Here is a 17,558-nt window from a genome sequence, read left to right as displayed (position 1 = left end):
CAAGTAAAGGACATTGTACAAGTCATAGAATCATAGAATGGTTCGGGTTGGAAGGGACCTCAAAGATCATCTAGTTCCAACCCCCCTGCCATGGGCAGGGAAACCCTCCACTACACCAGGTTGCCCAAAGCCTCATCCATTCTTTACATTTTAGGCCCCCTTTAAGTACTGGAAAGCTGCTATAAGATCACCCCAGAGCCTTCTCTTCTCCAGGCTGACAGACCCAACTCTCTCAGCCTGTCTTCATAGCAGAGGTGCTCCAGCCCTCGGATCATCTTCGTGGCCCTCCTCTGGACCCGCTCCAGCAGCTCCATGTCCTTCTTGTGCTGGGGACTCCAGAGCTAAACGCAGTGTTCCAGGTGGGGTCTCACAAGAGCATAGTAGAGGGGCAGAATTACCTCCCTCGACCTGCTGGCCACACTTCTTTTGATGCAGCCCAGGACACGGTTGGCTTTCTGGGCTGCCAGCACACATTGCCGGCTCATGTTGAGCTTCTCATCCACCAGCACTCCCAAGTCCTTTTCCTCAGGGCTGCTCTCGATCCATTCTCTGGATTCTATCCAAGTTAAATATATATATACACACATACTTTCAAGAGAGAAGTAGGGAAGGGTCTGTATGACAGATCTTACCTTTTTAAATTATCATTTGCCGTCTTCATCTTAGAAAAATAGAATGGAATGATTTTGTTTCTGGGCAGATAACATTTCAAAACTTTTGTTGTTACTGTGTGGCTGAGCTGAAGTGGTTTGAAGTAAAAATGCAGTGAGCTGTAGGAGCCAAGGCTATAAATTGTCTGTGGGGTCCTAATCCAAGAGAGCGCTTGATCATATTTATAATTTTGAGCGAATTGATTTTGAAAGTATTGTCCTGCTTATGTGCATTGAAGTGTCTGTCACATTTGGGGGTTTACCAAGATCTCTCTCAAAGCAGCGATAGGTCTCTCTTTTTGAAAAGGATCATTCTACTACTTTGAGAAGATTTCAGAGAGAGGGGAAAACAAAGAAAAAAAACAAATTTAATGCGAGTGATGTTTACAAAAATACATGATGGTAAAACTGTCCTGTGATCTTCTGCCTAAACTCCTCTTCTTGTAACTGTGCAAACTGTGGAGCGGGTGTAAAATGCTGTCATATCAGAATGTTGTTGCAGGTAGTTTGCTCTCAGAATAAGTTAATATGGATGTTTCAACTTGGTTGTTTATATCTTTACAAAACTGTGTTTTATTAAGGAAACTTAATGAAGCTAAACCTTGCTAAATGTAAAACAGTTATTCTGCGTTCCCAGAAAAGTAACTTAAGACTGTCTGTAAGCATAGTTCAGAAATTAATTCTAAAAATTCTCACTTCAGTGAGAAATGTGAAGCCCTGCTTCTTTCTCTAAAATAATAATGCACATGCCACTTGAACAGACATTTCTGCTTAAGCACAAAAGTATAGGAAAATGATAGAAACAGTGGATGATCTTCCTAGATTTGTCCTCCATGAAAAGATTTAAGGCTCTTCACTCCATTTTTAATTCCAAGCTCTTTTTAAATTATAATAATAATAAATCACTTTCTTAGTATAGCATTGTCATTTAAGATGCATTCCTGAGGCTTTTGTGGGATTTTCAATCTGAAAGGAAAATATTTTCCTTTTTTTAAGACCAAGCTAACTATTATCCCTTAGGAGCAAGATCTTGGGGTTATAAGTGATAGTTCCATGAAAGATTGTTCCATTAGCTTATTTTTCAGTGATCAGAAAGCAAATCAAGTACTAGAGATTATTTGGAAGTGAACAGAAAGCCAACAGAAAGAACCTCAGTATGCCACTGCATAAAGCTGTGGTTTGCTGTCATCTGAGACCTCTGTGCAGTTCTGGTGAAACTATTTGTTGTCTCTTCCACTACAAGATCTACAGGACATTGTATGAAGTTGGTAGAAGATTTCTGTCTAAATACAGGAGGCACCTCTTCACACTGGAGGCTGGCAGACCTGAGGAACTCGTTGCAAAGGTGGCTGCAGATGCTAAAACTTTACACTCTGCATTCTAGGGGACACTGGTCACGTGCAGAGGAGAAATGATAGTTACTAGAGAAATCAAAACTATTGTCTGATTCAGGATGTTCTTATGCTGAAATTAGTTGGAAGCTGAAATACTACTCTATATATATGTTTGTCCTGCTTTATTCTTCTCCAGACATCAATACAAGGCCACTGTCAGATGAAGGATTATGGGCAAAAGGGACCTTTTGTGTGGTGTGGTGCATCTAATACTAGTTGTTTAGTGTTATTTTATGTAATTAGTTGTTTATTATTAATTTATATTGTTACTTATATGCCTATGGCCATTGCTGTACAATCAGTAATACTGGACCTGTGGACTAGCAAATCATCGTACAGATTTGGCTTGAATCAGGAACATGCACATACTCATATTTTTATAAAGTTGGGCAGTATTTATGATAGAGGCAGCATATAAGGAACTAGTGAAGCAGCAACCTGACTGTTTTCACTGGTTATGAGGACACTAAAATTAAAAAGACATTAAGGGAAGACACTTAGATGATCAAGAAAGAGTTGCATGTATGCTTGGGGAATGTCTTCTAAGAGCAGTAGCTTGAGTGAATGTGTGAAAGTGGTTGTTTGCAGATAAGCAGAAGGCAAAAAATGCTGATATGTTTTGCTTAGAAGTGAAAGACTTTTCAGTTCTGTGTGGTACGTGGGATGGATGAAGTCCCTGAAGGATCTTGGCAGCAAATATTTAAGCATAAGTAAGATCCTTCAGAAAATTTCGAAGCAGCTGGAGAGGTAAAATGAGGACTTTCTTGGTCAGAGGGACAGGCTGGGAGGAGCAACAGGACAATTCACCTGGAATGGTAAGGGCATTCTGAGCACAGCTGTGAATGGCAAGGTTAAACTTACTGAAGCCAGAGGAAAAGATGCTGCATTAACTGTGTGATGTGTCAAGGGACGATGCAGAGAGATCTGCATCTACCATATCTGACAAAACTGACCATGGGTGTAATTTAAGTTAAAACAGCTTTTGTCAGCAGCAGTCTCCCCTGCAGGTGCAGAAGAAGTCAATTTTTTATTTCTTTGGCTAGTTCATTATAAGTAAAGATACCAATCAAGACATGAAAAAGCAGGTGGATTTGTTTTCCAGGAATAAATGTTGGGTCTGAGACAATAATTATTAAACGTTGAAGGATTTAAATAACTGGAAACCAGCTATTCCAGTAACTGGAGTATTCAGAAAGTTAAGGTATTTCGTGTAAACTACCCCCAAAAAACCTCTATACTATGTTTTATTTATGTGGGTTTTTTTTATTTTAAACTTCCTCTCAGAAGTGTTATTTTTTAACTTAATAAAAACGCTAACAAATAGTAACCCAAATAAATTTGAAAGAGCATGTATTTCCTCTGTATAGTGTAAAGAATGACATCTTGAATGTGAAGTCCTTTTTTTTTTCCTGTGCAAACCAGTGTATTTTAATGGCCAGAGTGGGAGTTGGCTACTGTCAAGGCAGGCTCACAAGCCTTTTGTCTGAGCCCATCCTGGCATTCTTCTGTTTATAGTCAGCCTTTTTTAAGCAACAACTGTCAAGGGAGAAGTATGCAGATGATTATTTAACGCTGTTTCCTGCTCGCTGATTGCAGATGATGGTAAAATCAGTAACATCACTCTTTTTTGAAGATAAGGCCTTGAATGCTCCGAGGCTTAGCACCGGGGTGGTGACAGAGCTGTCACATGAGCAGCTTGGAGTTCCAATGCTCTATTTATCCAGCTCACCATTATTCCTTAGGGAGATGATATACGTGAGTAACAGGAGCAAATGTATCATTAGTGCTACTCAAGCAGCCAAGCAGGATTCCTGTCTTTTGAAATCCTTCTCCTGTGATCATGCCTTGGACCAAAAGACAAGATGGAGCCTGCACAGAACACTTGCAGGGTGATTCATTCTGGAGGGCATGGTTAGGAGATCACCTTTTAACACCTAGCTTGCGCTCAGTTTGCAGGGCTTTTTGTTTGTTTGAGGATTTTTTTTTTATCTTTGATTGTGATCTGATTTCTAAAAAGCAAATCTGAAAACCGGTGCCAGCATTTAAACTGCAAAAGTAGCTCCATCTCCTTCATTTCCTTAGGTTTTAAGGCCTAATGTGAATTTCTAGCAGCGTTTCAAGAAGGTAAAAATAGTTACTTGACCGTTCTTTCTTTTGTACTGCTTCAAAGCTTCAATTAGGGTGAGGGCTCGTTTTAAACTCAGTACTGTACAAACATAGAAATAAATGGTCCGTTTCTCAGTTAGGAGAAAGAGATAAAGAACTAAAGTTCCCATAATTTACAGTTTCAAAAGAGAAGCTTAAAGAGAAATACAGCCACATAAATGAGAATTGCTGTGTATTTTTATATACATATTTCATAATCTTGGCTCCTTTCTGATAGAGTGTGGTATAAATTAGGAAACAGTTTATGAGAGGAATTTTCCTTCGTCATCTCCTACTAGCATCATTTTCCTTTTTGGGCCTACCCTCATAAATAACTGATCCAAGTTATGATCAAAAGGTCAAGTTTGTTCCTGGTATTTCACCATTGCAAAAGTATGCTTTGCAAAGCATGATTAAGCTCTGGACAGTCCGTCTTCTGGCAGGTGGAACTGAAGGCATCAGGAGTAACTAAGGGTTGTGTGACCTGCTGAAAACCCAAAATATCTCCAATATATAATGTTATCTATGTGCATGGAAATATTTGGACACTGAAGGTACTGCCTTCCAGGCTTTGGCATGAAGGGACTGGACTTCAACTGTAAATTTTAGCGTTGTGTTTTTATAAAGGAAAAAAAAAAACCAAAAAAAACTGGAAGTTCTAAATTAAACTGGAAGTTTTGTTAAAATGAATGTACTCTTTTTTGAGAATCAGTAAATTAAACAGGTACGTTATTGTATCTATGACATCCTCAGCATCTTTGTGATATGAAAGCCCTATCAGCTGGTAGCAACATTAAGAAAGCTTGAACATTTCTTTTTTTTTTCCAAATGCTTCCTCAAAACTCACTTATTTTGGGCTCTTTTATGCACATACAGTGTTAAACGAGGAGCTACATAACATTATTGTGTGCTTCCCTCCCTCTCTCTTGCCCATAAGTATCATTCTACAAGTTTAGGCTTTGCTCTTGTAGTGGGCTCTGTCGGACAGTGATGCTATCTCTACCATCCACTCTTGTAGAAAGGTGTAAATAAATAATACACTTTCTACATTTTCTGCTTCTTCATCCTTCTCTTAATAACTCATTCAATCTTGCTTTTGTAAAAGCGTATATATGTTTCAGTAATATTATTCTTTTATCTCCAACAAATACCTTAGTAGAATGAGTTTGTGACCTTAAGTTTCAAATGTGGCAGGGAAGTTTAAGTGTTTTGTTCTGTTCTCCGCCCTCCTAAGGATACCTGTGACAAACCGTCATTTTCATAGAGTAATGGTTCTTATTCACCTTGGTGAGTCACATCAGTGATCCATAGGATTCCCAGTTGCTGTTCATACGTGGCTTTTATGGGAGTCTGTTCTTTTTCTTTCAATGACTTGTTGCTTATATCATTTTACTCCTCCAGCTTTTGTTTAACGTGAAGCCAGCAGGCATTTTTGATTCTATGATTCTATTTTCTTGTCTTCTTTGGGTCTTGGAGTTCCAAAAGAAAATTTCCATTAAAGGATATTGTTGCCAGGGTTGACAGTTTAACCAGTGCATGTCATTAGCACATAAGAACCTGAAAGACTGTATTGGGCAGACTAACCAGTGGCATAAACCACCTTGTCCAAGCTGAAAGTGTCAAAGATAAATAATGAACTGGATCATGGGAGCTGCATTTCCAAGCTTTATCTGTCTAATAGACCGACAGTGACTTTCAACCCAAGAGCATGGGTAAGCCTATGAAAGCCTAACAAAGGACAGTGTATTTCATGTTCCCTGTCCCAGAGTGCAGTGACAAGTTAATGGAGGGAACTGGCTCATCAGATTTTGAAAAGGAGAGGATTTGCTTTGAAAAGTGTAGGAATCTGTGGAGGTGGCTAACATTGTGAAAGTCCACTTTTGATAAGATCTTCGATTTTATTTTCCATAGCACCTATATAGTCTTGAAACACAGTAACACCTGCTGTACGCTATCACATGCAACTGTTCAGGAGGGAGGAATAACTTTGAAAAGAAAGTATTCCACTTTTGATCTTAAAGATGGAGGTAGCTTTCTCTTTTCCTTTTTGTCTTAAATCTTTCCTGGTAAGATGGCGTACATTATTTAGTTATATCCTTGTTTCCCAGGTCAAACCAAGCTATCGTCAGCATAAAAACCAGAGCAGGTAAAGTATGGGGAAAAATTCTAATGTCTGTATACAGGACAAGTATAGAAAGTATCTGTTTATACAGTGTATAAAGATATCTAGTATATCACTTTTCATTCACCAGATGGTGACGCTGGTCTGAATCCAGCACAATACAAGACAATTTAAGGGCCATGATAACCTGACTTGACACTGCTAAGGTGGTATTTAATGAAGACCAGTGTAATTATTGCCTTTCTTACGTAGCTTGAGATGTAGCAGCTTGTGCCAGTGGAAGTTCCTTTGGATCAAATTTGCATGTCTGCTAGTGCTGTTTATGCTTGTTGGAGTGGCTGCTGTGACCAGCCAGGAATGCTAGTGGAGAAGTATTGTTCCAGTAGAGCTTATCTGACCCCTAGTTTTCCTCCAGTGGAGAGAAGTGATATAATTTCTCCAGAAGTGATACTGGAGAAATCTTCTGATCTGATTAAATCATAGCATACTTTATTAACTAAATACCCTTTTTACTTTAAACCTGGGAGAATGCAAGCTAATATGCTTTATCAGCTCTATTCAATATATATCGCTGTCACAAACCTCCCACTGTCCGTACTGATTTGTATTGTATTGCTTCTGCAACACCTCACCTACCACCTACAATATTGCAATTATAATTAAAGTAATTCATACCTAGGGCTTATTTTGCAAATCCTTGTCGTTCAGGTTTTGGTTTTGCAAAGCAAACCTCTGTTGATTCCAATTGATATTCCAGGATTTTCAGGCAATAGAAATACACAATTTCATCTGCATTCACTGTTAGGATTAATACATAATAAGCAGGAATTGGTCGCGTTCAGAATGTCCCATTCTTCACCATCACAAAATGAAGTAAAATAGGTCAAAAATATGCTGTTCCTTTCTGGTTCATCTAATAGATGCTTGAACAGAATAATCTGTAGTGAGTCAGGCTTTTCTTGTTTTTTAAAAACAGAAAACATATGATGCAACCCCAAAAAGCAATTTAACTCCACCCCGGTAGCGTCAGAGTCAGTGTCCCCAGCCCCTGGAAGAGTCGGGGACAATTTTCTCATGCCTTAAAATGCCTGTCTTGCAAAGCACACCCTGCTTGTTTCTCACGCAACCAAACCTCCTAATTCAAGCTGTGACCATCGTATGGTTGGCTTCAAGCTTCCATTTCAGACTTCATCTTCTCCTTGTGTGCTGATAGCGCTCAAGAAACAAAACAACATCTGCAGGGAACGCTAGGGCAGCTGACCATGCTAGAACCCTCAGTTGGCTATGAGTGCTGTAACCAGCTTGAAGATTAACTGGACCCAAATTGCAAAAAATATGGAACTAACCATAGAAATACACCCTGAGACCTACTGGGCTTACAAATGAAGACATGGATTCTCACACACATCTCCGGTGAGCAGCTCAACTCTGAAACACTATGTGGTTTTGTATTTCGTGGAGCTGTGTGTGCAGAGCCAGCACATATCCTTGTGTATCTCAGGACCTACAAACACGAATAGTAACCATCCTCAAAGAGCTTCCTGCAGAGTCAGCTCACGTCTGCTGGAGGTTCTGCAGAGCCAAATTTTCTGAGTCATGTTACCTAACTTATGAGAGCACAGAGCCAGGTACAACCCAGCTCAATGTACACACAATGTGATACAATGAGAGTAGAGATACTCTTGAAGCTCTGCTGGACTTGGCTCAGGTCTAGCAGAACCTGAGCAGGCTCTGTGCAAAATCACAACACCGATGTTCTTTGCTGTCCATGTAATCCAGGTTTTTCCACGAGCCACGTGATCCTTGCTCCTTATCTCCTGGGAGAGTCACGTGCCTGCATGATATTTTTCACATTCTGTTTCCAAGTGAATGCCATTCTTTCTTTGGATATTTAAAGAGAAGAAATAATGAAAACATTATCTCACTGTAACCAACTGAGTTAGTGCTGTTGCTGAAACTGTACTGCTGCCATTTTTATCTTTTTTTTTAATGAGCTTTCTCATAATGAAGGTAAGATCATCTTCCTGACTCATCATTCTTGTCGAGACACTCTAGCCAAGCTTCTGCTTTCCTCAGTTCATCTGTCTATCACAGTGAACACAGATTTCTTGTTCCCATCAATTGCAATTCACTTTGCCTATATTATTGTGACATCAATTTGTGCAGCACAAGTAAGGTGAGATACTCCCTTAATGTTTTTCTTCTCTTCCCTGCTTACAGCCTTATTCGTAGGGGAAATGCTCTGTCAGAATCCACAGGCCACTCTCTTTTCTTCCCCACAGATCATCCTGTAAGAGTTCCTTCTGCCTTGGTACCTGCAATGCACAGCCAGGCAACCAAAGACTAGAGAGCTGGCAAGTGGAGATGATTCATTACTGTTCAAAGTTATTTCTTATCTCAATCCTTTAACACCACTCTTTCGTTTGTTGCCTTTTGTGTTTTGTCATCCTCCATAGTGAGCAGGGCAGGAAAGATGCTGCTTTTGTTGGACAATTTGAGCACCTTGTTTGTTTGGAGACTCCAGACACTATTAGATAAGTAATATACGATAAAGAAGGCACACTAGTGTTGCCTTATCATTTATGTTTGACTGTTGAGAAGGAGGAAGGAGGAGAGTTATCATCAGTTATGAAGAGTGGCATAGCTTTTACCTTCCCCAAGTAGAAAAAAAGATGGAGAACACTTTTGTTTGTGCATATAAAATCATAATTAATGATTTTGTACACATACATAGGCACCCGAGAAAAAATGGAAGAATTTTGTTGTCATCAGTTTTTGCTTTCTTTTTTTTTTGCTCTCACATCCAGAGAAAACTCCAAAATGCCCGAGATGTTTGTCTTACGTTTCCTGTAAAAAGGAGGTATTTTTGTCCACATTGCAGAGGGAGAAAAAGGCAAAAAATTACTCTTCAGAATAAACTATGTCCAAAGTTGTTATGGAAAAAAAGAAAATATTTCCCAAAACAACTGCTTTGCTACCTTAACAGCAACACTATTTGTTAGCATTAGTTATAGCTGATTTGCATTCCTTAGTTTTTCTTGCATCATCCCACATGCACAAGATACAAATGGAAAATCTTCATTAGAACTTACTGTCGTATAGCTTAATGACACACTTGTAGCCTGTTCTTTTATATGTTTTGTGTCCTTAGACTTCATACCTTTCACAGTTTAATGAGATTTAAGATTCGCTGTGCTTTTTTCTGCAGGCACCCTAGACAAACATTTAGAACTAGAGAAACTTGTGGCCAAGTTCCTTGGCGTGGAAGATGCTATGGTGTTTGGCATGGGCTTTGCAACTAACTCGATGAATATTCCAGCCCTTGTTGGGAAGGTGAGTACTTCCTTAAGGAACAGATAGAACAGCCATTTGTTAGTTGTTTTAGCAACTGCTGTAGTGTTCTGTGCATGCATTAAGTGGAAAGGCTTGTTCAAGGAACAAAGCTTGCTATCAGGAATGCATGAGTCATAAGGCTGATGACCTTGTGACCTTAAATATGCCCCTTCATCATTTTTTCTAGCTCTGGGTGTTGCTATCATGCATACCTAACATCTGTTTAAGGATGAGTGATATGGTTGCTTAGCTTCTCTCAATGAAGTTGCTTCTCCCTAAAAAGTAAGCAAATGTTGCATCCCGTGGCTCAGGTGTTGTGGGATGAAGTATGTGGGTTACTTGCAGAGATATTGCCCAGCTGTCTGTGGTGAGTGATGACGATTAGGATATTTTTTTGTCCAGCAATTTCAAAGAGAACAGATACAGAGAATTAGTAAAGGTAAATTGGTGAGATTTCAGGCATACATCATGACATAAGATACTTGTCCCTTGCTTAGCTATAAAATAGTTTTCCCTCACTTAGCTGGCCTCATGAGGAGACTCAAGCCTCTGTCAGAGGTGGGATATTTAGATATAAGTGGCATAAGTAGAGATGTTACTATATGTATAATATAGAATATAACTATAACAGCTTATTATTTATTAATATTTTATAGTAGTATAATATATATTACAGAACTATGTGATTACCCTATGTTGGTGAGATTTATTTCTAAATTTTCCTCCATAATTAAGCCTAGCAGCTACATTTTCTTGACAAGATATGTATGCTCTTCCTGTTAGTTCTGCATACCAGTCTTTAGGCAGATTTGTGTGAGTATCTCTCAACCTGGGCATAATCTGTGTTTCCAAAATAAGTATTTACTTAATGTTGTATTGCCCGTGGGTAATGAACTGCAGCACGAGATGTCTAATGGAAAGCTAAATTAGGGTTGCAGCTTGAATTTCAACTGTGAATCCTGACTTCTGTTAATATAACATACACAGTTATTTCTCCTGAATTTCTATTTGGATTTCTAAAAAGAAAATGAGTTTTCAACTGACATAATTAATGAAAAATATACTACTGGTGAACTGTATATGCATTTACTAGAGAAAGACTCTGCCTGCTGCCTAGGCTTCACTCACGCTTTAATGGAAGTGGGATTTATGAGGCATTGATCTGTCCTGATCTGTTTGCTGCGCCCCAAAGTGCTGGTGTCAGTCCAGCCTCAGTATTACTCCTGCATTTTCCTTGCAACACAAAATAGACTGTAGACAGTCTATTTGATTTTACTATAAAGCAATCAATCTAGTCAATCTCTACCAGGATTATTCACTACTTTCCAGTTACAGGAAATATTTGGCCCTTTTGCACCACCTGGGAACGCCTGACTATCTGTTCCCATGGTTTCTGCCTGCCTTTGCAGTGCATCCTGGCACCTTCAGAAAAGTGGCAGAAAATCCAGTTCATGTTTAATACTTGCAGCTCAGTAGGTGCAATGCTATATCATAGACACACGTGTACACTGACACATACATGCACGCGTGTCAACAGCCTCCCAGTTCATGCAGATGCTTATTGTACTCCTTCTCCACAGGGCTGCCTCATTTTAAGTGATGAGTTGAACCACACTTCTCTCGTTCTTGGTGCGAGGCTTTCAGGTGCTACTATTAGAATCTTCAAGCATAATAGTGAGTATTGAAGTTAAAAATACTTAGAGACAGTTGTTTGCACATCAAAGGCAAGAATGCTTCCTTTCAATGCTTGCTTTGCTGTCAAAGATAACACTTTTGTCCAGGCAGAAGAGCTAACTGTTCAATATTATGAGTGATTTCTGATGAGGGAAAAATTAATAGTCTAATACTGTAATTGCTATTGTGCCTAATTTGGGTAATTAGGTTGGACCTGAATTTCAATACTTGGAGTCTTAACCTCATTGCTGTCTTTTTGACATGCTGAATGACTGTGTGCTGTCATAAAGGTTTTACTGTTATTGCCACTATAGACAAAATAGTACAAACTTTCTTAGAACATACTTGGTATTTCCTGCCTCTGTTTCTAACAGGTTCAGTACATCTAGAGTTACATTAATGTGGCATTACTTTGAAACGGTTACCCTGAATTCCCAGGGGGCTGTAACAAAGATGCAGATGGTTATATCAAAAGCATCATCCCAAATATTCTTTGAAGTATAATTTTAGTATAGAAATCACACATTAACTTTGCAATCATATAATTATCTTCTAAAATACTCATGGTTTTTAAGTTTTATTTAGTTAATATTGCTGTGGTTACTGTCAGAGACATTGTGACTGGCTTTAATGACAAGAGCTTGTTTTTTTCCCTTATTCCTCTTTGTAATTCCCTTTTCCATCCCCATTGCTGCACCAGGCAATGATTGCAACAGAGGTTAAGAAGCTAGAGAAGTGGTGAGCAATGAGAAAAGACATCTGATCACCTTTGTTAATAGCTAATACAGTCTCTTCTCTTTATTAAGTGTTGTGTTCAGCCCTGAGGTGAGCAAATATGAATTATGCATGTGCTGTAAAGGCCTAAGGATCTATTGGATGGAAAAGAACATATAATTATAATATAAGGTGTTGTTATAATTAATATCTATTCATAATTTGGGCAAGAAGCAATTTCTGAAGATCATTCAAGAACTGAAGATCATCTGAACCTGAATGCTTTTACAGAAGTAATTATTCATAGATTAGCTTGTAGCATGCCCCAAGCTGCTTCACTTCCGCAGATGTGGATGTGCTAGGCATGGTTGGTTGCTATACCAGTCTATTCTCAGCTCTTGCTTTGTTTGTTCAGTGCCTGATCCCATTCAAACTTAGGTTTGCATCACGGCTTGCAGGATGACCTCTTGCTACCTAAATCCAAATGTTCTCAGCCTCTCCACCCATCTATGCTGCGTGCAGCCCAGCTGGCTTGTGTCGCTTCCCGCAGCATTTCAAAGAACATTCCAGTTTGAGAAGTGTATTACTCTCAAATGCTAGGGAAGCAGTGAAGACATCACTTGGAGCTGCCATTCTCACTTTAAGGAGTTCAATCTCTAACTGTCCTCCAGTATTTCATTCTGCTCCCAAGAGTCTGATACCAGCCTCTGCTTGTGGTTATGGTAAATTAAAGCTGATGTTCTTTTGAATAATGTGTGAACCTAAAAATAATAGTGACCTGTACAAAAAGCACTAATCCAGCACTGGAAAGTGTAGACAGTTTCTTTAAGGGCGTCGGCAAACATCAGTGGAAGCCCATCCAGGTTGCTTTGGAAAAACTCATTGCTTTCTGGGTTGGGGATCTGATATGCCAAAGTCAGTCTTGCACACCGTTTCTGAGACATCACCTTAACTTATTTTCAAAATGAAACTGTGGAAACTTATGCAAATACTGTTTGGAATCTGAGCATCAGCTTTTGTCATCACAACTTTGTAGGCCTTGAGTCTTAACCTAAGTTGTGTTTAGAGAAGCTTCAGGTGAAGAAGCTTCATACATTGGTGCTATCTCACGGCTCACTGTGAGTCTCTCAGTATATTAGTTCCATGGTTAGAAAAAGTCTTTCTTTTGAATATTTCATTAATCATACCCTTGAGTTGCACATCGCCAAAAGCTTTTAAAATCACGCATGCAGAAATATATGCATGTGCCTTTTGCTTTGGAAAAAATAGGATGTATATTGGGAGAAGACAGCCGTGGAAAGCATAACCCAGCAGGACTGCCTTTGTAGGAGGCAGTTTCACCCAAAACGAAGTAGACTGTCTAGCCTTGTTCTCTGTGGATCTGTCAGGGAGTAGTGTAATACAAGTCAGCACAGGAAATTAATTAAGGACACACATGACCAAAACTTCCAGCTTATGTTGGGAGAGTTCTTTTCGGTTAGGCAGGTGCTCGTTTGTTTTGTTAGATCAGAGCTGTGTTGCTTATGCTCCCAGATTCTCCATCCTGCTTGTGTGTGGATATATAACATATATACAGGCATGCACTCGCGTGCCCGGATTGTCGGAGTGTGTCAGTGCTGTCATTGTCATGCTTATGAACGAGGGAATTAAGCCATTGTCAATGTCATATTGCTGGATGCAAGAGAAAGGTTCCTTATGTTGTATTGGCCCTTTGCACCTTGAGTTACCACTTAAAGATCTCTCGTAAGCATTAATTTCAGCATCAGATAGGAATGTGTTTTATCTTACTTTTTTAAATCCTCCTCTGTATTCTAGTCGTAAAAGGCAATACCCTCTGCCTCTTCTTTCCAAGGACAATGATGTATGTCATTTCAGATAAGGAAATCAATGATCCTTTAAAGAGCTTGGCCCCGGGCATCAACCAGAGGATGTTACTGTGTCCAAGACTTGGCTAAGGCCCTTTGGTGAGCAGTTGGAACAATTCTCCAGCAAGGTGCAAAACAAAGAATAGAGAGTCCTGCCCCAAAGAGGAATAGGGATTAATGTGCATTTCATTCTTACTTGTGTGTACAGAGCCAAGTTGTGTTCTGGCGTGAGTTGGCTCATCTCCTTTGGAGCTCTGCCAAGTTACACACAGACACTGTTTGACCCAGTATTGCCCTACACTAAAGGCAATAGGAGAGGTGGTACCACCACTAGTGCCCGAGACATGCTTTCTGTGCTGGAGGATCAAAATAAATTCAAATCAGGCAGCAGATTTTGAAGTTACCTTTTTTACTGTTAGGATGCAACTTGAGAAAGGAGACTTTTTTCCATGCTCCTTGTTGCTTACATCAGCCTCTTTTGAAATGCTGTGTAATACTCTTGATAGAACTGCCTAGAACATGTTTACTTTGGCTCCGACTTCCTTGGTTGCACAGGTGTAGAAGAGACACTGGGAAGAGGACGAGGTGTGAATGTTTGTTGCAGGTATAAATGGTTATCAAAATGAGGAGGAATAATTATGTAACGTTTAGCGACGCAATGTTATATTTTCTGAACCTGCTGCTTCCTGAATATTATACAAAAACCACGACAGGTGTGTGCTAGTAACCTCCCTTTCTAACAAGCTTAGCATTGTAAATATATCTGCCCTCTTCCTTTCTCCCTCCTGTTATGAAAAAACTATTTTTAAAAGAAAAATTGTAGGAAACTTTGTTCTATGATAAAAATATTTCACAGAAAAGAGAGTAACACCTGGCATTTTCAACCTGCTACTGCAGTACATTTATCTTTCAAAGTCTATGCTGTAGCTAATTCTGTAAAACTGTGTTACTTTATTTCAAAGCATATAATCTGTAATACTAGATCTATTTGTCATTACTCAAAAGTAAATAATTATGCTTATTTCATTAATAAGCCAAGAAGTAATCTCTACCTATTGACTTAATTATGTATAATAAAAGTCTTGTTCTTAGGAAAGTTAATGAAATACTGTTTCAGTAAGTGGGTAGCTGTCCTAGGCATTACACTTTTCACAAAAAATCTGAATAGTTTTTCTAGAACAGACAAAATTGTTAGACCTCTATGCTTCTCCTAAGTAAAGTAAAAGTCATCTGGATGTTTCTCCTTTTTGATAAAAACATTGCACGGGCATATGAGAAGGTTTTCAAGCCTGAAAGTGAATAATAGAACAAAAATGTGCCGTGGACCTGTAAGTCCATTTTCATTTGGAGACAGGAACGTGCCCTGCATCCTTGCCTCCCAGTGAACAATCCCTTCCTTGTAAACAGACAGGAATTTACATACCTGGGCTGAGAGAAATGCACAAAATCCCTTGACCCTTCCAATAAAACTTGAAAAGCAAAACCAAGTAGCTAACCATTAATCAGCTTGTGATTTTATCAAGGGTTTTCTGTCACGGCAATTCTGCATCTTACACTGGCATCAGGTGAGAGGCTGTCTTTGTTCATTCAGTGGACAGATGAGTGTGTTACTGACTGACTACATCCAACTGAATTCTGTTCATATCAGCCCGTATAAGAAGGTGCTGTACAAGGTTTAGGATATTTTTATTCTTCCTAGTTCTACTACATTTTTCACATATGGCATCAAGCAGCTCAAATGCAGTCACGAGCAGTCTGTGGGAATGTCGTGACTACGCACAGAAATCAGGCCAATGTGGAAGAAAAATTTCCAGTTCTCTTCATCGCAAGGGCACTTCAACACACAGTCAGAACAAGTGATGCTAAAAGGAAGGCAGGCAACAGCAAGGCAGAACCAAGCACCTTGGTTAGATGAAAATCTGGCCTCTAATCTGGTGCTTGAGTCCACATCTGAAATGAAGATCACAGTAGCACATTCCTAGCTCCTCCTTACGCACCTTTTCAGAGTATTGTGAAAGTAGTAAGGGGTTTTTTAGGTTCTCACAAATCAGGTGGTTGATGACAGAAGTGTCATGCGGGTGTGAGCTGTTCAGGTTTCCATACAAAATGTAGTTTCCTACTTGGACAAGAGTTGTGAATTTATGTTAATTCTATTCTGGCATTTCTCAGTCTACTCAGTCAAATTAATGCTTTGGAGTTCAGATACGTGTGCCATGAGGACACCTTAAAGAGAAAACACAGCCACCTGGAAGAGTTGTAGTTAACACTGGAAGAACTTTAGACAGCAGAAGGCACCTTTCAGTGCAAATGTATTTGCTAGCAGAAAAGAAGGAAAAAAGAGAAAAAAAGTGTAAAACTATAAATGCATGTCTTTAAGCAAGCAAGCAAATAAAATAGGGAGGAAACAAAAGAGAGAAACGCACAGGTAAAAATTAGCGAAAAATCTCTTTGGCTGCAAAACCCAGAGTTTGCAGTTGCTTAGTACAAGATGGCTTCTTTCTTTTTTTTTTTTTTTTTTTTCCAAAGGTGTAAGCAGCCCCTGAATTTAAGAAGGAAGGACAGTGTTATAACTATCGCAGAGCAGGTTGAAAGGCACGTTACCCACTAAGGTTTTGTCCTCCTTGAAGCCTCTGGCCACTATCAGAGACAAGATCATTGCACCAGATAGGTGAACCGCAGCCTAATCCAGTTTGGTGTGTATTTCCCTGTGACACATACAGACGCTGCCACAGAGAGGAGACTGGTATATCCTGCTCCAAGCATGCTGTGTCTGCGTTTGCCCTCTCTGATTTGAGAAAGCCACGTCTGACTTGCCAAGTGTCGATAGGAAGCTCTCCTGAGTGAGTGCTCTTTACTTTCACGGAGATACGTATTTATTGAGGGGCAGGCAGGTGGGTCTCAGGCTGTTTCTGGCTGCAGTAATCACCACTCCCACCTTCCCCATTCCAAATGAAGATATTCAAAGCTGTGACTTCAGGGAAATGATTCTAAAGATGCTTTTGCTGTTCAGAGCTGTGCCAGCAGTCAGGGACTTTTCAAAGACGTCTTCACTAGAATGAAAACCACCTTCTACAGTTCTACAGTTACTGTTTAGATCAACAAAACCCTTGTGGTAGTTTCCCTTTGTTCCTTTAGGGATCTGCAAGGAGGGACAGCCTTGGAGCTAGCCGCTCGAGTCACCCACAAAAGGACAGTGACCAGGAAAGGTACCAGTGGTGGGGAAAGCAAGAGAGGAGGAGGTGGCACGTGCTGCAGCAGGTGTAACGCAGCAGGGGAGAGGTGGTTCCACAGGAGGCTGAGAAGGGACAGGTAGCCACAAAGTCTGCAGGAACTTGCATGAGATTGCAAAATGGGAGAAACTGAAAATGAGAGTGGCAAACGCAAGGTGAAGGAAAGAAAAATGTGATAAGGGTAGTAGTAGCCTGTTTATTTTAATTAAAAAGGATTCAGCTGACATCACGCAGGAGATTTCCAGCCCACGCAGAGGAATGGTGATGACATCTCCGGCATTGCAATGTAAGGATGATGGGTGGAGACACCGTGTCTCCCTGCGAGGAGGTGCTGAGCCTGTCTGGGAGAGGGCAGGGACCCCTTCAGGAGCCTGGAGTCCCACCTGCACTGGAGGCAGCATGACACATGGCTGCCTGTCTAGGTCCAGACT

The 17,558-nt window shown here is 39.9% G+C and overlaps 1 protein-coding gene across 1 annotated transcript in view; it reads left to right on the top strand.

Annotated features, from left to right (window-relative positions):
* SPTLC3 (serine palmitoyltransferase long chain base subunit 3) overlaps positions 1-17,558 on the top strand; it is an 88,209-nt gene that overhangs the window by 39,509 nt on the left and 31,142 nt on the right. The window contains exons 5-6 of the mRNA XM_086631109.1: positions 9,520-9,644; positions 11,225-11,318. Coding sequence (XP_086487235.1) covers positions 9,520-9,644; positions 11,225-11,318 — 219 coding nt within the window. The remainder of the gene's footprint in view (positions 1-9,519; positions 9,645-11,224; positions 11,319-17,558) is intronic.

The sequence above is a fragment of the Tauraco erythrolophus genome, chromosome 2 (assembly GCF_009769465.1).
Source record: "Tauraco erythrolophus isolate bTauEry1 chromosome 2, bTauEry1.pri, whole genome shotgun sequence".
NCBI classification, from domain to species: domain Eukaryota; kingdom Metazoa; phylum Chordata; class Aves; order Musophagiformes; family Musophagidae; genus Tauraco; species Tauraco erythrolophus.
Note: the sequence above shows the minus strand (reverse complement) of the source record. Positions and strands in the feature narration are given on the sequence as shown.